Raw genomic sequence first — 19,988 nt, 5'->3', positions numbered from 1 at the left:
TCTGCAGAACATCGGCGCCGTCGTCGCGATGACGGGCGACGGGGTGAACGACGCCGTGGCTCTGAAGGCGGCGGACATCGGCGTGGCCATGGGCCGGACGGGCACCGACGTCTGCAAGGAGGCGGCCGACATGATCCTGGTGGACGACGACTTCCAGACCATCATGTGAGCGAAACACCACACGGGTTTTTTACACAGCAGAGAGCCGTGAGCTGTGCCGCCGCTCGCTCTGGCTCTTCGTGGCTCTTCGTGGCTCTTCGTGGCTCTTCGTGGCTCTTCGTGGCTCTTTGTGGCGGCCGTGCTCCGGGGGAAACTGCCTGGCTGCTGTTTTTCATTAAACACACGACAGAAAAGACAAACGCAGACAAAACCAGCATCAGTTCAGTTCAGGATCCCTCAGGTTCACCTCTGGGTCTGTTTCCAGTCTGTGAAGTGATGTTGGTAGAGGTTGGAGCGCCCTCTGGTGGTGACAGACAGAAACCACAGTGACAAACCTGCCAGTTCAGCTTTACACAATCACTTTTACAGAACCAGTAAACAAGTGAATACGCTAAATAAAAAAAAAAAAAATGGTAGCTAACCATAGTCCAGTCATTTTATGAAAAAACCTGGGACAAATTGCAAGAGAAGCAAACTCGACAGATTCTGTATCCTCAGTTTGTCCTGAGTGAGGGGAAAAAAAAGTCCCAAGAAATCCCATTGGTGGAAAGTTTTGAAAATCACCTCTATATGACCATATAATATATAATATTATATAATATTAATATATAATATATAAACCAAAAACAGCCTTTAACACACAGGGGAAAGGGGTTCAACATTTTACTTTCAGATATCACTATAAAAATTCACAAGTTGATTACACACACAAAGACAAGAAAAAAAGTCAGTTACAAGTTCTTTGAATTATTCTGTTTACACATGCATATCACACATTATCTGATTTGATATGTGCTAATAAGTAATATAAGGAATAAATGCCAGAAGAGACATTTAAACATAGTAACCTTAAATACCTTATATAGTAACCTTTTAATTCACTGTTTAAATATCTGTTCTGGCATTGAGTATTGAGTATTTTTTATTTTGATAGAGAAATCAGGGGACAGTACATATTAATAGACACCTTCGTGTAAATATGTAGGATTGTAGCGAGCAGCTAATTTCCATCCTTTGTCCCTGGGCAGGTTGGTTATCATTGTAAAAACAAAAATACACTACCAGTAAATGGTGCGAGGTACAATAACAATAAGAATAAAGAATACAGTACATAACATAGACAAACAATAAACATGTTATTCATGACAGACCAGAAATAGGGTGTCCATTAGATGTTAAAGTGCTGGAGTGCTAAAGTGATGTAAGTGCTAAAGTGCGTAAGTGCTAAAACTGAGTATTGCACGTTGCCCAATTGCACATATTTTGCACACACAGACGTGTGTGTGCTGGTGTTATTGCACAGGTTAGCATACATAGATATAATTATGTACGCACAAATTAACAGGATTTGCATACATAACAAGGTATGTAAGCTTGGTCACCAATTTATTCCAATTAGCGCATATCAAATCAGATCAATTTTGGCCTAAAATTACTGGACTACCAGAGCGGGAGATGAGATGTTGAAGTATCGTCTGCAACAAAATATGTAACACTCAGTCCCAGAAACTGTGACATGCAAATGTGACTTTAAGTGTTTAAATTGTCAAGGAAAAGGAATTATGGAGCCTCAGGGACACAGCAGAAGCAGGATTGTACACGTTCTGCATTTAAACGTTTTTTTTTTTGCAAATCAAAAGCGCTCTTTTTTTATTTTCTAACCTTAACAAGTAGAGCAATGAGTGTGTTTTCTGAATTCTAATGAGCACAGGTACCAGGTGCTGTGTTTTTGGTTTATGAGAGAAGGTGAAGCTCTTTAACCCTTCGCTGTCTCTCCTCTCCCAGGTCGGCCATAGAGGAGGGGAAGGGCATTTACAACAACATCAGGAACTTTGTGCGCTTCCAGCTGAGCACGTGAGTGGAAAGGTTTCTGACCTGGCGACCTCTCAGAGTCACACCTGTGTGATCATGCGGAGCCGCCTGTGTTTTCCATGAGAGTTTGTGGAAACGGTCGTGTTGAACAGAACAAACATGCAGCTGTCATCAGCCTTTGTCTGCAACAGAGGCATTTTACTGAATTTTGAAAACCCTCAAATCAAAAGATATCCACTAGAAATCTGTCAAAGGAACTCAACTTCACAGCAACACACCGAGCTACATCTGACCTTTGACCTTTTGGCAATCTTGTCCATGACCTTTGACCTCAATACTCATTACCAGTCCGTGAAGTTTCATCCAAATCCCTCCTTTAGTTTTTGAGTTTTCTCGCTAACAGAAAAACAAACTGAGGCTGAAATATACAGACCACCAGCTAACGCCCTCTGTCCCCCCTGCTGGTCACCAGGAGCATCGCCGCGCTGACGCTCATCTCCTTGGCAACGCTCATGAAGTTCCCCAACCCGCTGAACGCCATGCAGATCCTGTGGATCAACATCATCATGGACGGACCCCCCGCTCAGAGGTACAGGGGCATCATGGGAACTGGAGCGTAAAGACAGTCAGACGCTGAAAGCGGTTTTGAATTAAATATAAAAGCCTGGCAGCAGTTAAAGGAAAAGGTGCTGGCAGACATTCTGGCAGGTAACTAGACACCTGCTGGAGTGCTGAGCGTCCTCTTAGCAGCTCAGATGATAAAACTCTCCAGGGGACTGAAATATTCCTCAGCCGCTGGCGTAGTTTATGATTTTGTTTCACCCTAACAACGAAAAACATTCGCACATTCCAGAAATGCTGTGTTATTTAAATCTGTAGAGGCAGATGTTCTCATTTGGTGGTTGTTGCTGTGTCCCGTCAGTTTGGGGGTGGAGCCTGTGGACCGGGACGTGATCAGAAAGCCTCCTCGTAACGTCAGAGACAGCATCATCACCCGCAGCCTCATCGTCAAGGTGCTGGTGTCAGCCCTCATCATCGTCTGTGGAACGCTGTTCGTCTTCTGGAGAGAGGTGCCGGAGCTCGTCTGTGAACTCTGTTTTCACAAAACAAAACAAAAAAACAGGTTTTTAATCTTCGTAACCGGTTGCCCAGAGCGACGGGTGAATCTGAAATTTGGTTTTGTGTTTTCAGTTGCGGGACAACGTGATAACTCCTCGAGACACGACCATGACCTTCACCTGCTTCGTTTTCTTCGACATGTTCAACGCTCTCAGCTCCCGCTCACAGGTGAGCATCGAACGCACCACCACCTGCACGTTCTCACCTGTAGTGACCAGGCTTTGTGTTAGTGCTTTACAGAAACACACAAACAAATCCCTCAGTGATCTTGTCGCTGAGTCAAAGCTGAACTCTTCACCCAAAAATATAACAGTTAAAGATCTTATAAAACAAAAGCGTCGTCGTCGTCTGCCGCTTATCCAGGGCCGGGTGGCGGAGGCAGCAGTCTGAGCAGAGACACCCAGACTTCCCTCTCCCCAGACACTTCCGCCAGCTCCTCGGGGGGAACCCCAAGGCGTTCCCAGGCCAGCTGAGAGACATAGTTCCTCCAGCGTGTCCTAGGTCTTCCCCGGGGCCTCCTCCCAGTGGGGCATGCCTGGAATACCTCCCCAGGGAGGCGTCCAGGCGGCATCCGAAACAGATGCCCGAGCCACCTCAACTGGTTCCTCTCGATGCAGAGGAACAGCGGCTTTACTCAGAGCTCCTCCCGAGTGACCGAGGTCCTCACCCTATCTCTAAGGGAGCGCCAGGCCACCCTGCGAAGGAAACTCATTTCGGCCACTTGTATTCGCAGTCTTGTCCTTTCGGTCATTACCCATAGCTCATGACCATAGGTGAGAGTGGGAACGTAGATCGACTGGTAAATCGGGAGCTTCGCCTTTCGGCTCAGCTCCTTCTTCACCACGACGGATCGGCACACCGACCGCATCACTGCGGAGGCTGCACCAATCCGCCTGTCAATCTCACGCTCCATCCTTCCCTCACTCATGAAAATGACCCCGAGATACTTAAACTCCTCCACTTGAGGCAGGACTTCTCCACCAACCCGGAGAGGGCATGCCACCCTTTTGCGGTCGAGAACCATGACCTCCGGTCGTACAGGGACCGAACAGCCCTTAGCAAAGGGCCTTGGACCCCATACTCCCGGAGCACTCCCCACAGGGTACCACGAGGGACATGGTCGAATGCTTTCTCCAGATCCACAAAACACATGTGGACTGGTTGGGCAAACTCCCATGAACCCTCGAACACCCTCCGGAGGGTATAGAGCTGATCCAGTGTTCCACGGCCGCGACGAAAACCGTATTGTTCCTCCTGGATCCGAGGTTCGACTGTCGGCCGAATCCTCCTCTCCAGTACTCTGGCGTAGACCTTTCCGGGTAGGCTGTGAAGTGTGATCCCCCTGTAGCTGGAACACACCCTCCGGTCCCCCTTCTTATAAAGAGGGACCACCACCCCGGTCTGCCACTCCAGAGGCACTGTCCCCAACCGCCACGCGATGTTGCAGAGGTGTGTCAGCCAAGACAGCCCCACAACATCCAGAGACTTGAGATACTTGGGGCAGATCTCATCCACCCCTGCCGCCCTGCCACTGAGGAGCTTGCGAACCACCCCAGTGACCTCAGCTTGGGTGATGGACGATTCCACCTCTGGGTCCTCAGCCTCTGCTTCCTCAACAGAAGACGTGACGGTGGGATTGAGGAGATCCTCGAAGTATTCCTTCCACCGCCCGACAATATCCCCAGTCGAGGTCAACAGCTCACCACCCACACTGTAAACAGTGTTGGCAGAGTACTGTTTCCCCCTCCTGAGGTGCTGGACTGTTTGCCAGAATCTCTTTGAGGCCGACCGATAATCTGCCTCCATGGCCTCACCGAACTCCTCCCAGCTTCGAGTTTTTGCCTCCGCCACAGCCGTGGCACGCCTGGCCTGCCGGTACCCGTCAGCTGCCTCAGGAGTTCCACAGGCCAACATGGACCTGTAGGACTTCTTCAGCTTGACGGCATCCCTTACTTCCAGTGTCCACCACCGGGCTCTGGGATTGCCGCCACGACAAGCACCAGAGACCTTGCGGCCACAGCTACGAACAGCTGCGTTGACAATGGAGGCCGAGAATATGGTCCATTCAGACTCAATGTCCCCAGCCTCCCTCGGGAGCTGGGAGAAGCTCTCCCAGAGGTGAGAGTTGAAGACCTCCCCAACGGAGGGTTTGGCCAGACGTTCCCAACAGACCCACACAATACGTTTGGGCCTGCCAGGTCTGTCAAGCTTCCCCCTCTGCCAGTGGATCCAACTCACCACCAGGTGGTGATCAGTTGACAGCTCAGCCCCTCTCTTCACCCGAGTGTCCAAGACATACGGCTGGAGATCAGACGAAACGACAACAAAGTCGATCATTGACCTCCGGCCGAGGGTGTCCTGGTGCCACGTGCACTTATGGACACCCCTATGCTCGAACATGGTGTTTGTTATGGAAAAACTGTGGCTAGCACAGAAGTCCAATAACAGAACACCACTCGGGTTCAGGTCGTGGAGACCGTTCCTCCCAATCACCCCACTCACTGTCGCTGCCTACGTGGGTGTTGAAGTCCCCCAGTAGAACAATGGAGTTCCCAGTGGGAGCACTATCCAGTACCCCTCCCAGGGACTCTAATGGCCCTTTTCCATTAGTATCTACTCGGCTCGACTCAGCTCGACTCGGCTCGACTCTACTCGCCTCGACACGGTTTAGGTGGTTTTCCATTACAGTTGAGTAGCACCTCGCCGTGGGTGGAGTCGCCGGCGCACCGTCCAGCTCCCTCTGGATTCTTTGGGCCGCCACCAAGCTCAGAAGAGTCTCCACGTCTTTATTTGACCGCGGTCGCGGTTTGCTTGCCACTTTCCGACTTTGACAACTTCACTGACGATCAATGCGCACGGCCTGTTGCCGTTTTTTTTTTTTTTTTTTTAAATGTTGGGTTTTGTTTTCGTGCAGGAGTCGCTCTCGTCACTCCCTGTCCAATCAGTGGCCTGCACGGCGTTTACGTCACATTTTCAGCTCGACTCAGCTCGACTCAGCTCGCTTGGAACCCCGGCTGAGTAGGTGCTAAAATGGGACCTGCTAGCAGGTACTACGACCTAATGGAAAAGCTCTTAAACCGAGTAGAGTCGAGCCGAGTCGAGCTGAGTCGAGCTGAGTAGGTACTAGTGGAAAAGGGGCATAAGAATGCCGGGTGCTCTACACTGCTATTTGGCCCGTAGGCACAAACAACAGTGAGAGCCCTCTCCCCAACCCAAAGGCACAGAGAGGCAATCCTCGCGTTCACCGGGGTGAACCCCAACACATGGCGGCTAAGCTGAGGGGCTATAAGCAAGCCCACACCTGCCTGCCACCTCTCACTACGGGCAACTCCAGAGTAGTCACTCACGAGCCCCAACTCCAGGCCTGGCTCCAGGGTGCGGCCCCGGCTACACCGCACCGGGCGTCGTCATGGTCCTCTGTGTCTTCCTCTTCATAAGGGGGTTTTTGAACTGCTCTTAGTCTGGCCTATCACCTAGGACCTGTTTGCCATGGGAGACCCTAACAGGGGCAAAGTGCCCCCGGCAACATAGCTCCTAGGATCATGTGGGCACACAAACCCTTCCACCACGATAAGGTGGCAGTTCAAGGTGGGGTTTTTACCCCACCTTGAACCCCACCTTGAACTGCAAAAGCATCTTTTTCGGGGGTTTTTTTTGTATGCCCTTTGTTTTTAATCACCACCTCTAACAAATGCAACCCTGATCACAAACAGGATCACACCTGCAGACATTTCAGAGCAGATATTTTTTAGATTGATAAGGCCAATTGGTGACATTTAATATATTTAAGTATGACCATTATCATTAAAAAACACATAGTGTTTTGTTGTCAGGGAGGAAAAACCCCTGAAAGAGCATGGCACACTGCACTGAAACACAGACTTATCCAGTTTAAGTGAGGTGGGTGAGCAGCTCGTTAAGGTGAGTCGCACCTTTCATGCAGGGGATGCAGCTCAAAGTGCTTTTAAATAAAGTGAAAAAATCAAGAGATTAAAATGAAAACAAATGCACATACTGCGTGATAAACAAAAACAAATGTCAAGGTGGAGATAAAAGAAGATATGGAAAAGGTAAAATATGTAGAAACAAAGGAAGACATAAAAATGTAAAACAAAAGACAATGAAGCAATAAAATATGTAAAAGAACAGAATAAGAACAAAACAGAGGAAGCGGCAGGGTGACAGTTAAGGAGACAGTTCAAAGCGATTAAAAGCGAATAAATCGTCCGCAGAGCTGCAGCTCCTCCTGCCTCGGGGAGGAAAAGTTAGAAACGTCTTCGCTGATGATTCTCTTGTTTATGTGACAGTTTGCGTTTTAAAAAAAAAAGCAGCAGCAGAGGATCTGAGAGGCTGTGAGGGATTATAAACCCACAAAGACTCAGCGATGCAGGCCGCAGCCAAACCATGAAGAGCCTGGAAACCAGCAGGAGCTCAATGCATGTCTCACTCTCTGTCTGTCTCACTCTCTGTCTGTCTCACCTGTCGGCTGCAGACCCGGATGGTCCATGAAATGGGTCTGTGCAGCAACAGGACCTTCTGCTACGCCGTCCTGGGCTCCATCATGGGCCAGCTGCTGGTCATCTACTTCCCCCCCCTGCAGAGCGTCTTCCAGACCGAGAGCCTCAGCATCTTCGGTAAGAGCCGAGCCGAAACCTCCGTCTGTGCCTCAAGTCCCGGAGACGCTGGACCTGCCTCTTTGTGCTGCCGTGTGTTTATTTCTCTGTGTGTGTGTGTGTGTGTGTGTGTGTGTGTCCTGCAGACCTGCTGTTCCTGCTGACCCTCACCTCGTCCGTCTGCGTGGTGTCGGAGGTCATTAAGAAGGTGGAGCGGCTGCGGGGAGTGGAGAGGACGTCCCACCTGGCCGGCGACTCCTTCCATGAGGTATGACCCCCGCCGCTCGCCACGCCTCGCCACGCCTCGCCTCGCCTCGCCTCGCCACGCCACGCCACGGGACTCTGGGGTCTGGAGGACGGCCGGTGGCAGAGGAGGAGGAGGAGGAGGAGGAGGAAGGTGGCTGGGAGCATGATGATGGCTTTTTTGGCGTCTGACGACCAACGGCACTGACTGCACACGGCTGCTGGGGGGGCGGGGCTGAACCCCCCGGGCGCCAGGAGGAACTCCAGTCTGGACTGGAGGAAGCTTCTGGCCCCGGGGCGAGAGGGGCGGGGCGGGGCGGGGGAGGGATGGGGGCTGCTGGGAGAGTCCAGCAGAAGACTGAAGCACGCGGCGTCCACCCACATGGTTTCTGTTAGCTCCGCCCCCCCACACCCCTCGCCGCCCCGCCTCGTCACAGGGTCCCGACCGTGGAAACCCACCACACCTTCCTGCATTCCTGCAGCCGCCCGGCTTTAGTCTGTCCCCCTCGTGTAGGACGCGAGCGTAGGCTAACCCTCTGAGGAGGCTTCCTCTCTCTTCTTCTTCTTTGGTATATAATTTAGACGGTGTTGACCACTACCTGGCTTGCTTTGTGTGGGTGAATATGGTGAGTTAATCTGAAAAGGGCGGGGCTTATTTTAATTCCTCTATAAGTAGGTACACAATATATGGGCTTGTTTTTTTTTTGTTTTGTTTTTTTTATCCTGCTTGTTGCTGAGTGCACTGGTGGAGAAATGAAAAGGAACGTATGGCTTCAGTCGTTCAGCCAATAAAAAACTGATTTTCTGTCTGCATCCTATTGGCGCTGTGTCGGGCCACTGTGGCCGCTGGACAAAAAACCAAGAAACAAAAAGAGTTTCCTGTCCTGTGAAGCACGAGGGCGCATCAGGGCCACCGGACGGAGCAACAACTTACCAATATCCTGAGAAAAAAACAAAAAAACTGAGACTGAAGTTGTAAATTTACAAGAAAAACTCACAAATACTTACATCTCATACCACCTGTGCTGCCCCCTGCTGGCCGTGTCTCAGGCCTGCAGCTGATCCCCTCAGCAGATTCTACTCTGACATGGGATTCAGGAACAAGGAGATCCTGCTGATCTGAGCCCAGAATCAGCAGATTGTTTTCTTCTGAATCGGCCCAAGTCACAGCAACGTCTCTTCAGAGTCCAGATGCTGAGGAGGAGGTTGGGGTTCTGGACTCAGACCAGCAGGATTTCCTTCAGACTGGATCCCACAGGAGGAGGACAAACTGGTTTCACTGGTTTTTCTCCTAAATTTTCCACTTCAGTCTCAGAGAACACACCTTCTCAGAATACCCCCCCCCCCCCCCCCCCCCCCCCCCCCCCCCCCCTCAGCGGCCCTGAGCGCCGCCTCAGTGCAGCGTAGCGTCCCGTCACCGAGCGCTCCGGCGGCCTGTTCCTGTCGCTGTCCTGTTAAAGTCACTCAGACGGACCGCAGACACAGGACGGAGCGGGCGTGGCCCCTCGCTTCGGGTGTTTCCCATCACCATGGCAACAACGGATCCACAACAGGTTTTATAAAACGGTTCAGAAAAAATAACCTTGTGCTTCACACATTTTTATTCAGATGATAATAAACATTAGTTTTGGGAGATTCACACAGATCTCTTCCATTATCACTGACTGTTGTTGTGTCACAGTGGAGCGCTCAGTAACGTTGCTCAGTCGCTCGCCGCCCGGCCCGGCCCAGCGCCGCCCGGCCCGTCTGAGCGGCGTCCTGCAGCAGCACCGGTCCGAGTGACTCTCTGTGGCCTCAGAGCCCCAAAAGTAAAATGCACAGGCCCATTTTTTATTCTTCTTGCATCTTCTTTGAAATGTGGAGAGTAAAACCACCCGAGCCCCGAAGCTTCGTCCTTCATCGTGTGCCTTAGACCGCAGGAAACAGAAAACAAACGAACCCTTCAGCGCCACAGAGGCTCCGCCCCTCACCGAGGAGTCGCCCTGTGCCCTTTATTTGCTTTAAAAAAAAAAAAAAAAAAAGTTTAGATAAGATTCACTGAAAACGAGATCAGCTGCACTGACGTCGCTTTAAACCGGAAGCTCGGTCCTGTTTCAGATTACAGATTACAGATTACAGACGAGCAGCAGACACACACACAGAATCTGAATTTGAGATTAAAGTCACAAATGTGTGATTAAAAAAAATCTCCCCACGGGGCCGAGTGATCTGATCTGAGCTCGACCGTCCTGCATTCCTCCTCCTCTGCTCTGAGCGACAGACTTCTGGTGTGTGTGTGTGTGTGTGTGTGTGTGTGTGTGTGTGTGTGTGTGTGTGTGTGTGTGTGTGTGTGAAGCTGTACAGTCCACACTGTAAGTGCAAACATGTCTCTGTTTTCATGTTCATATGCGCTTGTTCTAATAGAAGTTGTGCTTACTGTGTGTGTGTGTGTGTGTGTGTGTGTGTGTGTGTGTGTGTGTGTGTGTGTGTGTGTGTGTGTCTGGGTGGCTGGTCTCAGGTCTGCTGCTGAGCTGTAGAGCTAGTTAAAGCAGAAGCGCCTCCCTCTGTGTGGCTGAACACAAACGTTTGTTTAACTTTTGATTTTATTTCATTTTGACTTTTTGGGTTTTACCTTCAGTTTAGTTTGAATTTGTGTTTAAAGCAGGTTTGCTAGTTTCATTTGAATTTTCAAAAAATGCTCTAGGAGGAGGGACGTGGGCTCTCTGCCGCTCAGACCGACGGGTGGGATCCGATTTCCATTTTGGGGCCCACAGGCAGAACCCCTGAGGCCCGAGGCGACCCGGTCCCGTTTAAGAAACTGTCCTCATCAGTTTAGGCAGCAGAGTTGTGTGATTCTACTGAAACTGACCTTTGACCTTTGACCTCCGTCCTGCTGACCAGCCGCCGGCTTCCTGTTTGCTTTTCCTTCAGTCGCCGTCGCTGCTTTTCTGTCACACCTCACACTCAGTTTATTTCCTTTTTTATTTATAATTTGTGTGCGTGCGTGTGTGTGTGTGTGTCTGTGTGTGTGTCTGTGTGTGTGTGTGTGTGTGTGTGTGTGTGTGTGTCTGTGTGTGTGTGTGTGTGTCTGTGTGTGTGTGCTGCACAGCGGAAGCCAATACTCTGTTGTTACGGAATGAGAGTAAAATGTATATTAAAAATTTTATAAATCTTTTAAAAAGACGGCTATTTTGTTCTTCTTTGTGTTTCTTCACATCACACACTGAGCCGAGCCCAAGCACGACCAGAACCACAACCAGAACCAGAACCATGACCAGAACCAGAACCATGACCAGAACCACAATAAAAAGCAGAACCGGAAAACCTTTATTGATCCCTGAGTGGAAACTGGTTCAGATGCTCCAATTCTCAAGAGAAAAATTAAATTACAAATAGAAAGAGTCATCAGAAATATAAACACACGTGCCTGACAGAGTGTGTGCAGTATGTACAGAGCTGTGGCAAAAATATTTCTATTATGTGCATTAATCCTACAGACTATTACAAGACATAAAAATAAAGTGAACAGAGTCTCCATACAGCAGACGCACACAGGGACGCTCCTGCAGCCGCAAATCAAACAGCTGGACATGTGAACAGAGTCCAGTTCACATTGTGTTCCCATGTGAACAGAGTCCAGTTCACATTGTGTTCCCATGTGAACAGAGTGCAGTTCACATTGTGTTCCCATGTGAACAGAGTCCAGTTCACATTGTGTTCCCATGTGAACAGAGTCCAGTTCACATTGTGTTCCCATGTGAACAGAGTGCAGTTCACATTGTGTTCCCATGTGAACAGAGTCCAGTTCACATTGTGTTCCCATGTGAACAGAGTGCAGTTCACATTGTGTTCCCATGTGAACAGAGTCCAGTTCACAGTTCGCTCATTTCCACCATGAAGAGCCGAGCCATGAAGGGCCTGTTTGGCCTTGGAGTGTTTCCATTGCTTATGGTACCAGCGGGTCGGCGTCATAGAATTAGAGATTCAGATTCAGATTGCTTTATTAGTCCCGGAGGGGCAATTCAGTTTCTACAGCAACATAAATACACACAACAATAAACAGCTGGGTAGACAACCCACTAAAACACATTGTAACATCACATGTGCAAAAGGGCAAATAGGCGCTCAGTGCAAATTCTGGGGTGCAGGGACCATACAGTGCTTACAATATTATAAATATATAATATATTATAAATATATTATAAAAGTCAAAAAAGAGAGAAAAAAAAACTCAATTAAGGCTGCCTCTGTTCAATAGGCTGATGGCAGATGGAATGAAAGAGTTGGCATATCTGTTGGTTTTCCTTGAGGGCTCCCGATAGCGCCGCCCTAGAGGCAGTAGGGAGAACTCCTTGGCCAAGATGTGGTCCGTGCCTAAGCCTGTGATTCTTTTGGCTTTCTGAACCACCCGGGTGGTCAGGGTTAGTTGCCATGGAGTTGTTATAGTAACAAGAGGAGCTGTCAGTTGTTAGCCTACATTAGCTTTTTGCTACTTTTTTTTAATGGACAAAATCTTGTTTGAATAAAAAAGCCACCGGTCGGCGGGCCGGCCGAGACACCGGTCGGCGTCAAGCGGGCCGGCCGAGACACCGGTCAGCGGGCCGGTGTCTCGGCCGGCCCGCCTGCTGCCATCGTCATCATCTTCACAGATGCTCTGCCATCTGCGCTTAGTGCTCACATTTCCATTTCCATTTATCAGAAAAATGTAAACTGGGCTACACAACAGAAAAACCCAACAAAAAACTCAGCAAGAAAATCAGTTTCTTCCATAATGTCTCCAGAAACTAATGTTGTGAATAACAGCCGACTGGCTGAAGGTTTAATGGTTGACACTTGTCAGTTTGTAGCAGCCTGGTTAACTGACATTCTAACGGACCAATCACGAAGGAGGTCATATTTAGGCCCGCCTCCGCGGCCCCGTTCTAACCGGGCCAGCACCAGATGTCAAACCGGGCTGAAATCTTTCACGGTTGGTGCCTGAACCAAGCGGGCTGCTGGAGTGGGAATGAATGTGGAACCGTGAATTTCACGGCACGGCACGGCACGGCACGGCACGGCACTATAGTGGAAAAACGCTAAAAGTGTTCCCATGTGAACAGAACGTCTCCAGGAAAAGCCCTTTTCACTCCACGCCAGGTTCGAGCTGAACATGGCAACCCTGGAAAACATCAGGGATTAAAGTTTAATTAAAAAAAAAAAAAAAATCTTTGGTATTTGTGCTTTATTGATGTGTGGTGCCTCCCTCGATTAAAAAAAAAAAACTCATGTTGGGACAGTTTTTTGGGGGGAGGGTTAAAAAAAGTCAAAAATTCGGAGATTATTAAGTCGCAACCTTATGACCAAAAAAAAAAAAAAAAAAACAGTGAAACCAGTTTGTCCTCCTGTGGGATCCAGTCTGAAGGAAATCCTGCTGGTCTGAGTCCAGAACCCCAACCTCCTCCTCAGCATCTGGACTCTGAAGAGACGTTGCTGTGACTTGGGCCGATTCAGAAGAAAACAATCTGCTGATGATAATATTTTACAGCTCATGTCAGATGTAAAATCTTCTTCCTGACAGTAACATCCAATCAGAATGCATAAAACCCACTGGTGTTGTGTTTTTTTTTTTGTTTTTTTTTAATCCAACTTATGGAAACTTAATCATGCATCAGAATCTTTATTTTCTTAAAAAAGTACAAATGGTAAAATTAAATTTGGGATTCTTCCATAAATATTTTTTTCGAGGAACAGGTGTGTGTGTCGGGTTCAGTCACAGGCCGGGGCGCCCAGCGCCTCCTCCTCTCCTCCTCCTCTCCTCCTCCTCGCCTCCAGCCCGTGGGCTGAGGGCTTCCTTGCAGCGGTTCCTCCTCTCCCTGCAGCACGGCGGCCAGCAGGCTCTGGTAGCGCTCCCAGCTGACGGGATACTTTCGCGGGATGAGATCCCGGCCCTGCATGCCCCTCCTCAGCTTGCCCACCCAGTCGTGGACGTGCGTTCCCTCGTACAGCCTGAAATCAAACAGCACAGCTGATTGGTTGAAAACGTCTGGATCAGAGCGCCTGCCATGTAAACACACCTGCCACGTGTGGGGTCCGCTGACGGGACCCCGACCCTTCCAATACACCCTCAGTAACGGCTCTATGTGGGTGACCCTCCCGGCCCCAGGTGACCCTCCCGGCCCCAGGTGACCCTAACGAGGCGGTCCCAACAGGGAGGAGCACTAAGGGACCAGCGAGCTGGAGAACGAGCCCCCAGGTGAGGCAGCCGGGACGCCCCACCTGTCTGTCAGAGGTCCAGCTGAGCTCCACTCAGCTCCAAAAAGACGGATGGGCTTTCCGTTACTACTGTGATATTCAATCTGGTGTTAAAAATCATGGAATATCAAATTGTTTTTTGTTGTTAATCATCCAAACTGTGCAGATCAGAGATGAGAGGTGGGAGGTGGGAGGTGGGAGGTGCAGGCTCACCAGGAGATCTGAGGCTCCACCAGGGGGAGGCCCAGCAGCTGGTTCAGGTAAATGCTGTCCCTCAGACAGGCCTGCCATTGGTTGAGGGAGTGGGTCACAAAATGATCCAGCCTGTGTGTGGTGAAAGCTGTAACACACACACACACACACACACACACGGTTCACTCAGACGCTGTGGGTGTGTGTCAGTTTTAATGTGTTTCTCTGCTCATGTGACGCTGTCTGTCACGCTGCTTGGGTGCCAGTTCAGTTCATATTGTAATAATAATAATAATAATAATAATAATAATACATTTTATTTAAAGGCGCCTTTCGGGACACTCAAGGTCACCGTACAAAAGGACAATAAAAACAATCAATAAAACATAATAACCATGATCATAATTGTGATTCCATATTATATTTATATGATTGTGATTTCTGGTTTTTGAATTCTCTGTTCTGGAAATGTCTCAAACTCTCTTCACTGTCCGTCCGGCTGCAGCAGAGCTCCTCGGCTCGGCCTCGCTCTCTGGTCTGAGGAGGCTGTGATTCTCCCAGAGGTCACTAGAGGTCATTTTCTACAGCGACGTCCACTTTGACAAAACTGCATGGGATTAGCAGAAGGTGGGCGTGTCTCCAGAGGGGAGAGAACCCAGTTTCCTTCACACAGCTGGAGGTCAGAGGTCACGGGACCCTGCTGGAGACACACGTGACAGGTGTTCCCTCAGTAAAGGTGATGGATGCACCTCGGCTGTCATGTCGGTGCGCTCTCAGCCTCTTTGGAAGACGAACGAACCCTGTCAGTTTTGTCTTCTCCTCTAGCGCCACCAACAGGAATCTTTTAAACTCTGCAGGCTGAGTGCCGTTGGACTGGAGCGGCTGGTTGAGGTGTTCTCTGCTCCAGTGCCACCATCACCAAGCCGACCAAGCATCTGCCATGTGGCTGGCAAAAATGTGGAGGTTCAGTGTGTGTGTGTGTGTGTGTGTGTGTGTGTGTGTGTGTGTGTGTGTCTCACCTCTCCTGGCAGGTCTCTGCCTGTGTGTCTGCGGGGTGGCCAGTCCCAGCAGCAGCGCCTGCAGCACGCTCAGCTCTGGACGAGGGCTGCTGTGTTTCATCCAGTAGCAGGTAACAGCCAGCGGGAGGCGCAGCTGAGGCGGCGTGCCGTGAAGAAGGCCCCAGCGCACCTCCAGGGTCTCCAGGAACACCCGGAAACACTGCGAGGGCGCCGCCTGGCGGAGCGAGACGGGACGGGTTCAGTTCACAGAAGACATGCCCTGCATTCCCAATCACATACTCATACTTTTTACTTTTAGTGCGTACTGCAGCTGCCCGTACAAAGTATGTAGTTTAGTATGAAATATGCATGCTAATTCTTTTTTTCCCTACTAAATAGTATGGTAGTGTTAGTAAAAGTAAATCAGCAAAGCAGACAAGTCGAGGCTGCCGTCTTTGATTCTGCTGTGATGGAAAGGAGGAGCTGTGGCGTGCGGGGCGGGGCAGGGCGGGGCGGGGCGAGGCGGGGCGGGGCAGGGCGGGGCGGGGCGGGGTGGGGCGGGGCGGGGTGAGGCGGGCTGGCTTCAACCACAGAACATGTTGGCCAAATGGAAAAAAAACAAAATAAAACAAAACAACACGGTGTCTGCAGGTTTAACTGAGGCAGGTGAGGCAGCCTAAATAAATTATTACAAAAGATAAAAAGTAGTGAATTCAGTCATTTGTGACCTCATTATTTCAAAGTAGTAGTCGCTCTTACGGTGACTGTCTGCCAGGTTGCTTCTACAGCTTTGGTTCTGTAAGGTTCTGTAAGGTTCTGTAGGGTTCTGTAGGGTTCTGTGGCTTTGTGCCAGGCTCAGGTGAGTTTACGGTCACTCTGGCTTGTGGTCTGAGGTCGGGGTTCAGGCTCATGTTTGGCATGAGATTTGGAAAGATTAGGAGAAGGCTGTGGAGAATGAATGTCAGTCAGTTAGGTTATGACTTTGTCTTCCTTGGCAAAAAATTAAAAAAAAATATTGCTCCAGACATGATTGGACTGAGGTAGCCACGCCTCCTTAGGTGATTGGTTATATGACTTTTAACAGATGGCATCCCGGGAGCAGCAGGTGGGACAGGTGACTTCTCTGTTAGTTTAGTTTGGCTCAGAGCCTCCGTGTTGATTTTATACATGCAAACGGAGTCAGTAAGCATTAGTGGGATGTTTTTGGCCTTCAAACAGGAAAACACAAAAGAATTACATACCTTTGCATAAAATAAAAATGATTTCTTGTTTTGTATAACTTGAATAACTTCATATACAACAGATAACCTGTTTGTTTTTGTCACAGATTTGGACACAAAAGTCAACATTATGATACGAAATGTAGGCGGAGTAGGTTTCTGGCTCATATCTGAATATGAAAGCTCAGCTTTACCTTATCCAGGGAGTCCAGGCTCAACTGCTCAGCGGCTCCTCGGCAGACCGGCCGGACCATGACGCTGGTCTGCAGGAGGCCCTTCCGGTCGTTCTCCTCCACACGGATGCGCCAGCCGTCACCCAGCAGCAGCCCGTACATCACCTGGCGGATCGGCCGGGAGGCGAGGTAGGCGCTGGGCAGGCTGCTGTGCTCCACCATGGCGGCGCAGTTCATCCTCTTGAGTTGCAGCACATCCAGGATTTGTCTGGGCAGCCGGCCCTCGATGAAAGGCAGGCGGATCCAGTCCGGGACCAGACCCTGCACCTCTGGGGGGAGGGGAGGCACTGTCCCGTCAGTAAAGAACCGGCCCAGGGCGCTGGGAGGCAGCTGGTACTCCTCCATGCCCACAGACAAGATCTTCAGGACCTCCGCCTCTTTCTGCCTGCTCATCTCCCCCATCAGCCTCAGTGATGCTACCAGGGCCTCCCGGGGCCCCTGGAAGCCCCTCAGCCAGCGGAGCAGTGCCTCCAGGTAGGCTGATCTTGCTTTCTTATGGACTCCCAGGTAGAGGGACACCCGCATGTCCTCCAGATTCACATAATCGTTCCCAGCCAGCGCGGCGAAGGCGGGCAGGACGTGGCGCTGGATCTTGTAGATGGAGCAGAAGCTGGAGGCGGTGTAGATCTTACAGGGGACGAAGCCTTTCCACTCCGCCACCTCCCACTGGAAATGGTGGATGGGCAGCAGCCCCGCCGGCAGGTCAAAGATGTAGAAGTCGCTGTCTTTGGAGAGCACCGGACACTGCCACTCACTTGCCAGGGCGGCGACCTCCCGGTCTGCCTCTGAGAAGCACTGGACCACCGGGACCTCCAGCCGGACCAGAGTCTGCCTGAACAGCAGCCTGGTCAGCGGGGGCAGGATTTTCCCCGATCTGCTGAGTGCCGCCTCATGAGCTTGCTTTATTCTATCAGTGGCTCTTTTTATCAGGGTCTGCAGCTTCTTGTCACTGATGTCAGCGCCTCCGTCCAGCACCATGTAGAGCCGGACCCCGCAGCGCCGCAGCGCCTCCACGAACCGCTCGATCAGGTCTGCGAAAGCGCTGTACTCTCCGCCGTGGACCCCGTCCAGACCCGAGTTGAAGTACAGGTGATGGCACAGGTTAGCACCGTCCACCACCAGGCGGCTGTCCCTGAGCTGGACGTCCTGGTACAGGTGGCCGTTGGCCTCGATGAGGCTGGTCAAGCCCCCGATCCCCATAATCAGGCCTACATGTAGCCTGCACTTTGGCAAAGGAGCAGAAAACAGCAGAGATCAGGGGGGTCACCACTTCTCTCATCATCATCATCATCATCAACATCATCATTATTATTATCATTATTATTATTATTACCATTGTTATTAATTTCTCTGTCACTTTGTCATTAAGGTATGAACTTTTGGGTCCATCTCTGACAGAGCCTGAGGGTCTTCAGTCAAATTCAGGCTTTAGCTAAATTCTTTCATTCTTCATTTCATTTCATTTGAATTTAATCGCAGTCTTTGAAGATATAGCCACATAGTTTATCAGCTGGAATATTCTTTGCTGTTTAGCCTACAAGAGCTGAACAGGTGAGTCTCCTGTCGCTGACGTCTGAACCGGCGACGCCGTGACGTCAGTTGAATGTTTACAAGCATCATTTGAAGTGATGTTCGTTTAGTTATTACCTTTTTTCTCCCAGCTGGTTTTCGACAGAGAGCCAGTGAATCGTCTCAGGCGTCAAAGGCTCCTCACATGGTTTGGATGTCGGACTTGACAAATCGTTTTGAGACTGAACCAGAGAAAAGAAAATGTTGAAACCCATCACACTTTTTCTGCCTTTTTTTTAATTTATCGTCAGTCATTTCTTTAGTGAAATTAAACTGTTCCTCATGTAGTTGAGGAGTTATTATAGTTTTGTATTTTTCATCATTTTTTAAACATTTTATTGTGACCACAAAATGGTGCTGCGACTCAAACTGCCGACGGCCACAGTCCCGGACCGGCAGGTGCGGTGAGGTGTGTTACCTGCGGCAGGTGCGGTGAGGTGTGTTACCTGCGGCAGGTGCGGTGAGGTGTGTTACCTGCTGCAGGTGCGGTGAGGTGTGTTACCTGCGGCAGGTGCGGTGAGGTGTGTTACCTGCGGCAGGTGCGGTGAGGTGTGTTACCTGCTGCAGGTGCAGGGCCACTTCAGGAGAGAGGCGGCAGTCTTACCTTCAGCGGTGACACCGGAGCCCGTCCCGCTCAGCTGCGCGGCTTTCAGCAGAAAAATGAAAGTCTCTGACGTCAGCTTTCACCAATAACAGCCGCGTTCTTTACGAAAACAAACACCTCTGCCGCCCCCGGATGCTGTGGCTGTTGCCCTGGCAACGGCCTGAGGCCCCTGAGGGCCCCTGATGATGCTGCCCGCCGCTGTTTGTGACATTCACACCAAAACAAACTCAAAGAAAAGAGAAACTATTTCAATATTGAATCAAACCTCCGGCCTGTTGTTCCAGTTACTGAGACCAGCATTTAGGCTATTATTATTATTTTTTTTTAAATGTAGGCTATATTCATTCATTCATTCATTCGTTCATTCATTGCTGGACACTGATGATAGTAAAAAAAAAAAAAAAAAATGAGCGCAGTGAATGCATCACGGTAAGATATCAGACTGTAAACGATACGCTGCCTTATTTAAATTAAATAGAAAATGATTACAGACATAATCATTAATTGGAAATATTTTTTTATTGATCAGACAGACCAATCACGGTCTGTGCAGCAACAAAAACAGCAGAATAATACCAAGTGGAAATTGGTATTATTAAAAGCAGCAGCAAAGACCTAAAGCCCATCCATCCACAAAAAAGGTCAGAATATATGAAATCTGTCACAATAGTGCCAGTATCTTGCACATGCATACCAAAAGAAACTATGTAGGCATGAATATGAAAAATCTTTATTTGAAATGTCTGCAGTCCCGATGAAGATGCTGATGATGTAACATGATAATAAAGTGAACAATAGGCCTACCCACTGACCTCAGCAGTAATCTGAATAAAAACATTAGAGACATTTAGTGATATTGATTATAATCATCTATTGAGTACTGCTGGGTCATTCTATAATTTTGGGACATCTTATGTCCCTGGGATATATCTTGCATGAATTTTTAGTAAAACTTAAAAAAAAAAAAAACAACATTTTTATATTGTAGTTGATCATGTTTTCACAAATACAATGAT

The 19,988-nt window shown here is 49.5% G+C and overlaps 2 protein-coding genes across 2 annotated transcripts in view; one reads left to right on the top strand and one right to left on the bottom strand.

The window, feature by feature from the left end:
* Positions 1 to 8,899, top strand: part of atp2c1 (ATPase secretory pathway Ca2+ transporting 1) — a 48,597-nt gene extending 39,698 nt beyond the window's left edge. Inside the window, exons 21-27 of the mRNA XM_030071972.1 lie at positions 1 to 165; positions 1,945 to 2,013; positions 2,444 to 2,560; positions 2,894 to 3,041; positions 3,163 to 3,258; positions 7,583 to 7,724; positions 7,850 to 8,899. The exon at positions 1 to 165 is cut by the window's left edge and continues 2 nt beyond it. Coding sequence (XP_029927832.1) covers positions 1 to 165; positions 1,945 to 2,013; positions 2,444 to 2,560; positions 2,894 to 3,041; positions 3,163 to 3,258; positions 7,583 to 7,724; positions 7,850 to 7,977 — 865 coding nt within the window. The 3' untranslated portion in view covers positions 7,978 to 8,899. The remainder of the gene's footprint in view (positions 166 to 1,944; positions 2,014 to 2,443; positions 2,561 to 2,893; positions 3,042 to 3,162; positions 3,259 to 7,582; positions 7,725 to 7,849) is intronic.
* Positions 8,900 to 14,365: 5,466 nt separating this feature from the next.
* Positions 14,366 to 17,999, bottom strand: LOC115374357 (protein asteroid homolog 1-like). The gene is made up of 3 exons (XM_030073215.1): positions 16,761 to 17,999; positions 15,368 to 15,581; positions 14,366 to 14,496 (listed from the first exon to the last, which is right to left on the bottom strand). Exons 1-3 carry the CDS (start codon positions 17,997 to 17,999, stop codon positions 14,366 to 14,368), a joined length of 1,584 nt encoding a protein of 527 aa, XP_029929075.1.
* Positions 18,000 to 19,988: the final 1,989 nt, after the last annotated feature.

Source organism: Myripristis murdjan, chromosome 16 (assembly GCF_902150065.1).
Source record: "Myripristis murdjan chromosome 16, fMyrMur1.1, whole genome shotgun sequence".
NCBI lineage: Eukaryota > Metazoa > Chordata > Actinopteri > Holocentriformes > Holocentridae > Myripristis > Myripristis murdjan.
This window is presented reverse-complemented; position numbering and strand designations above follow the sequence as displayed.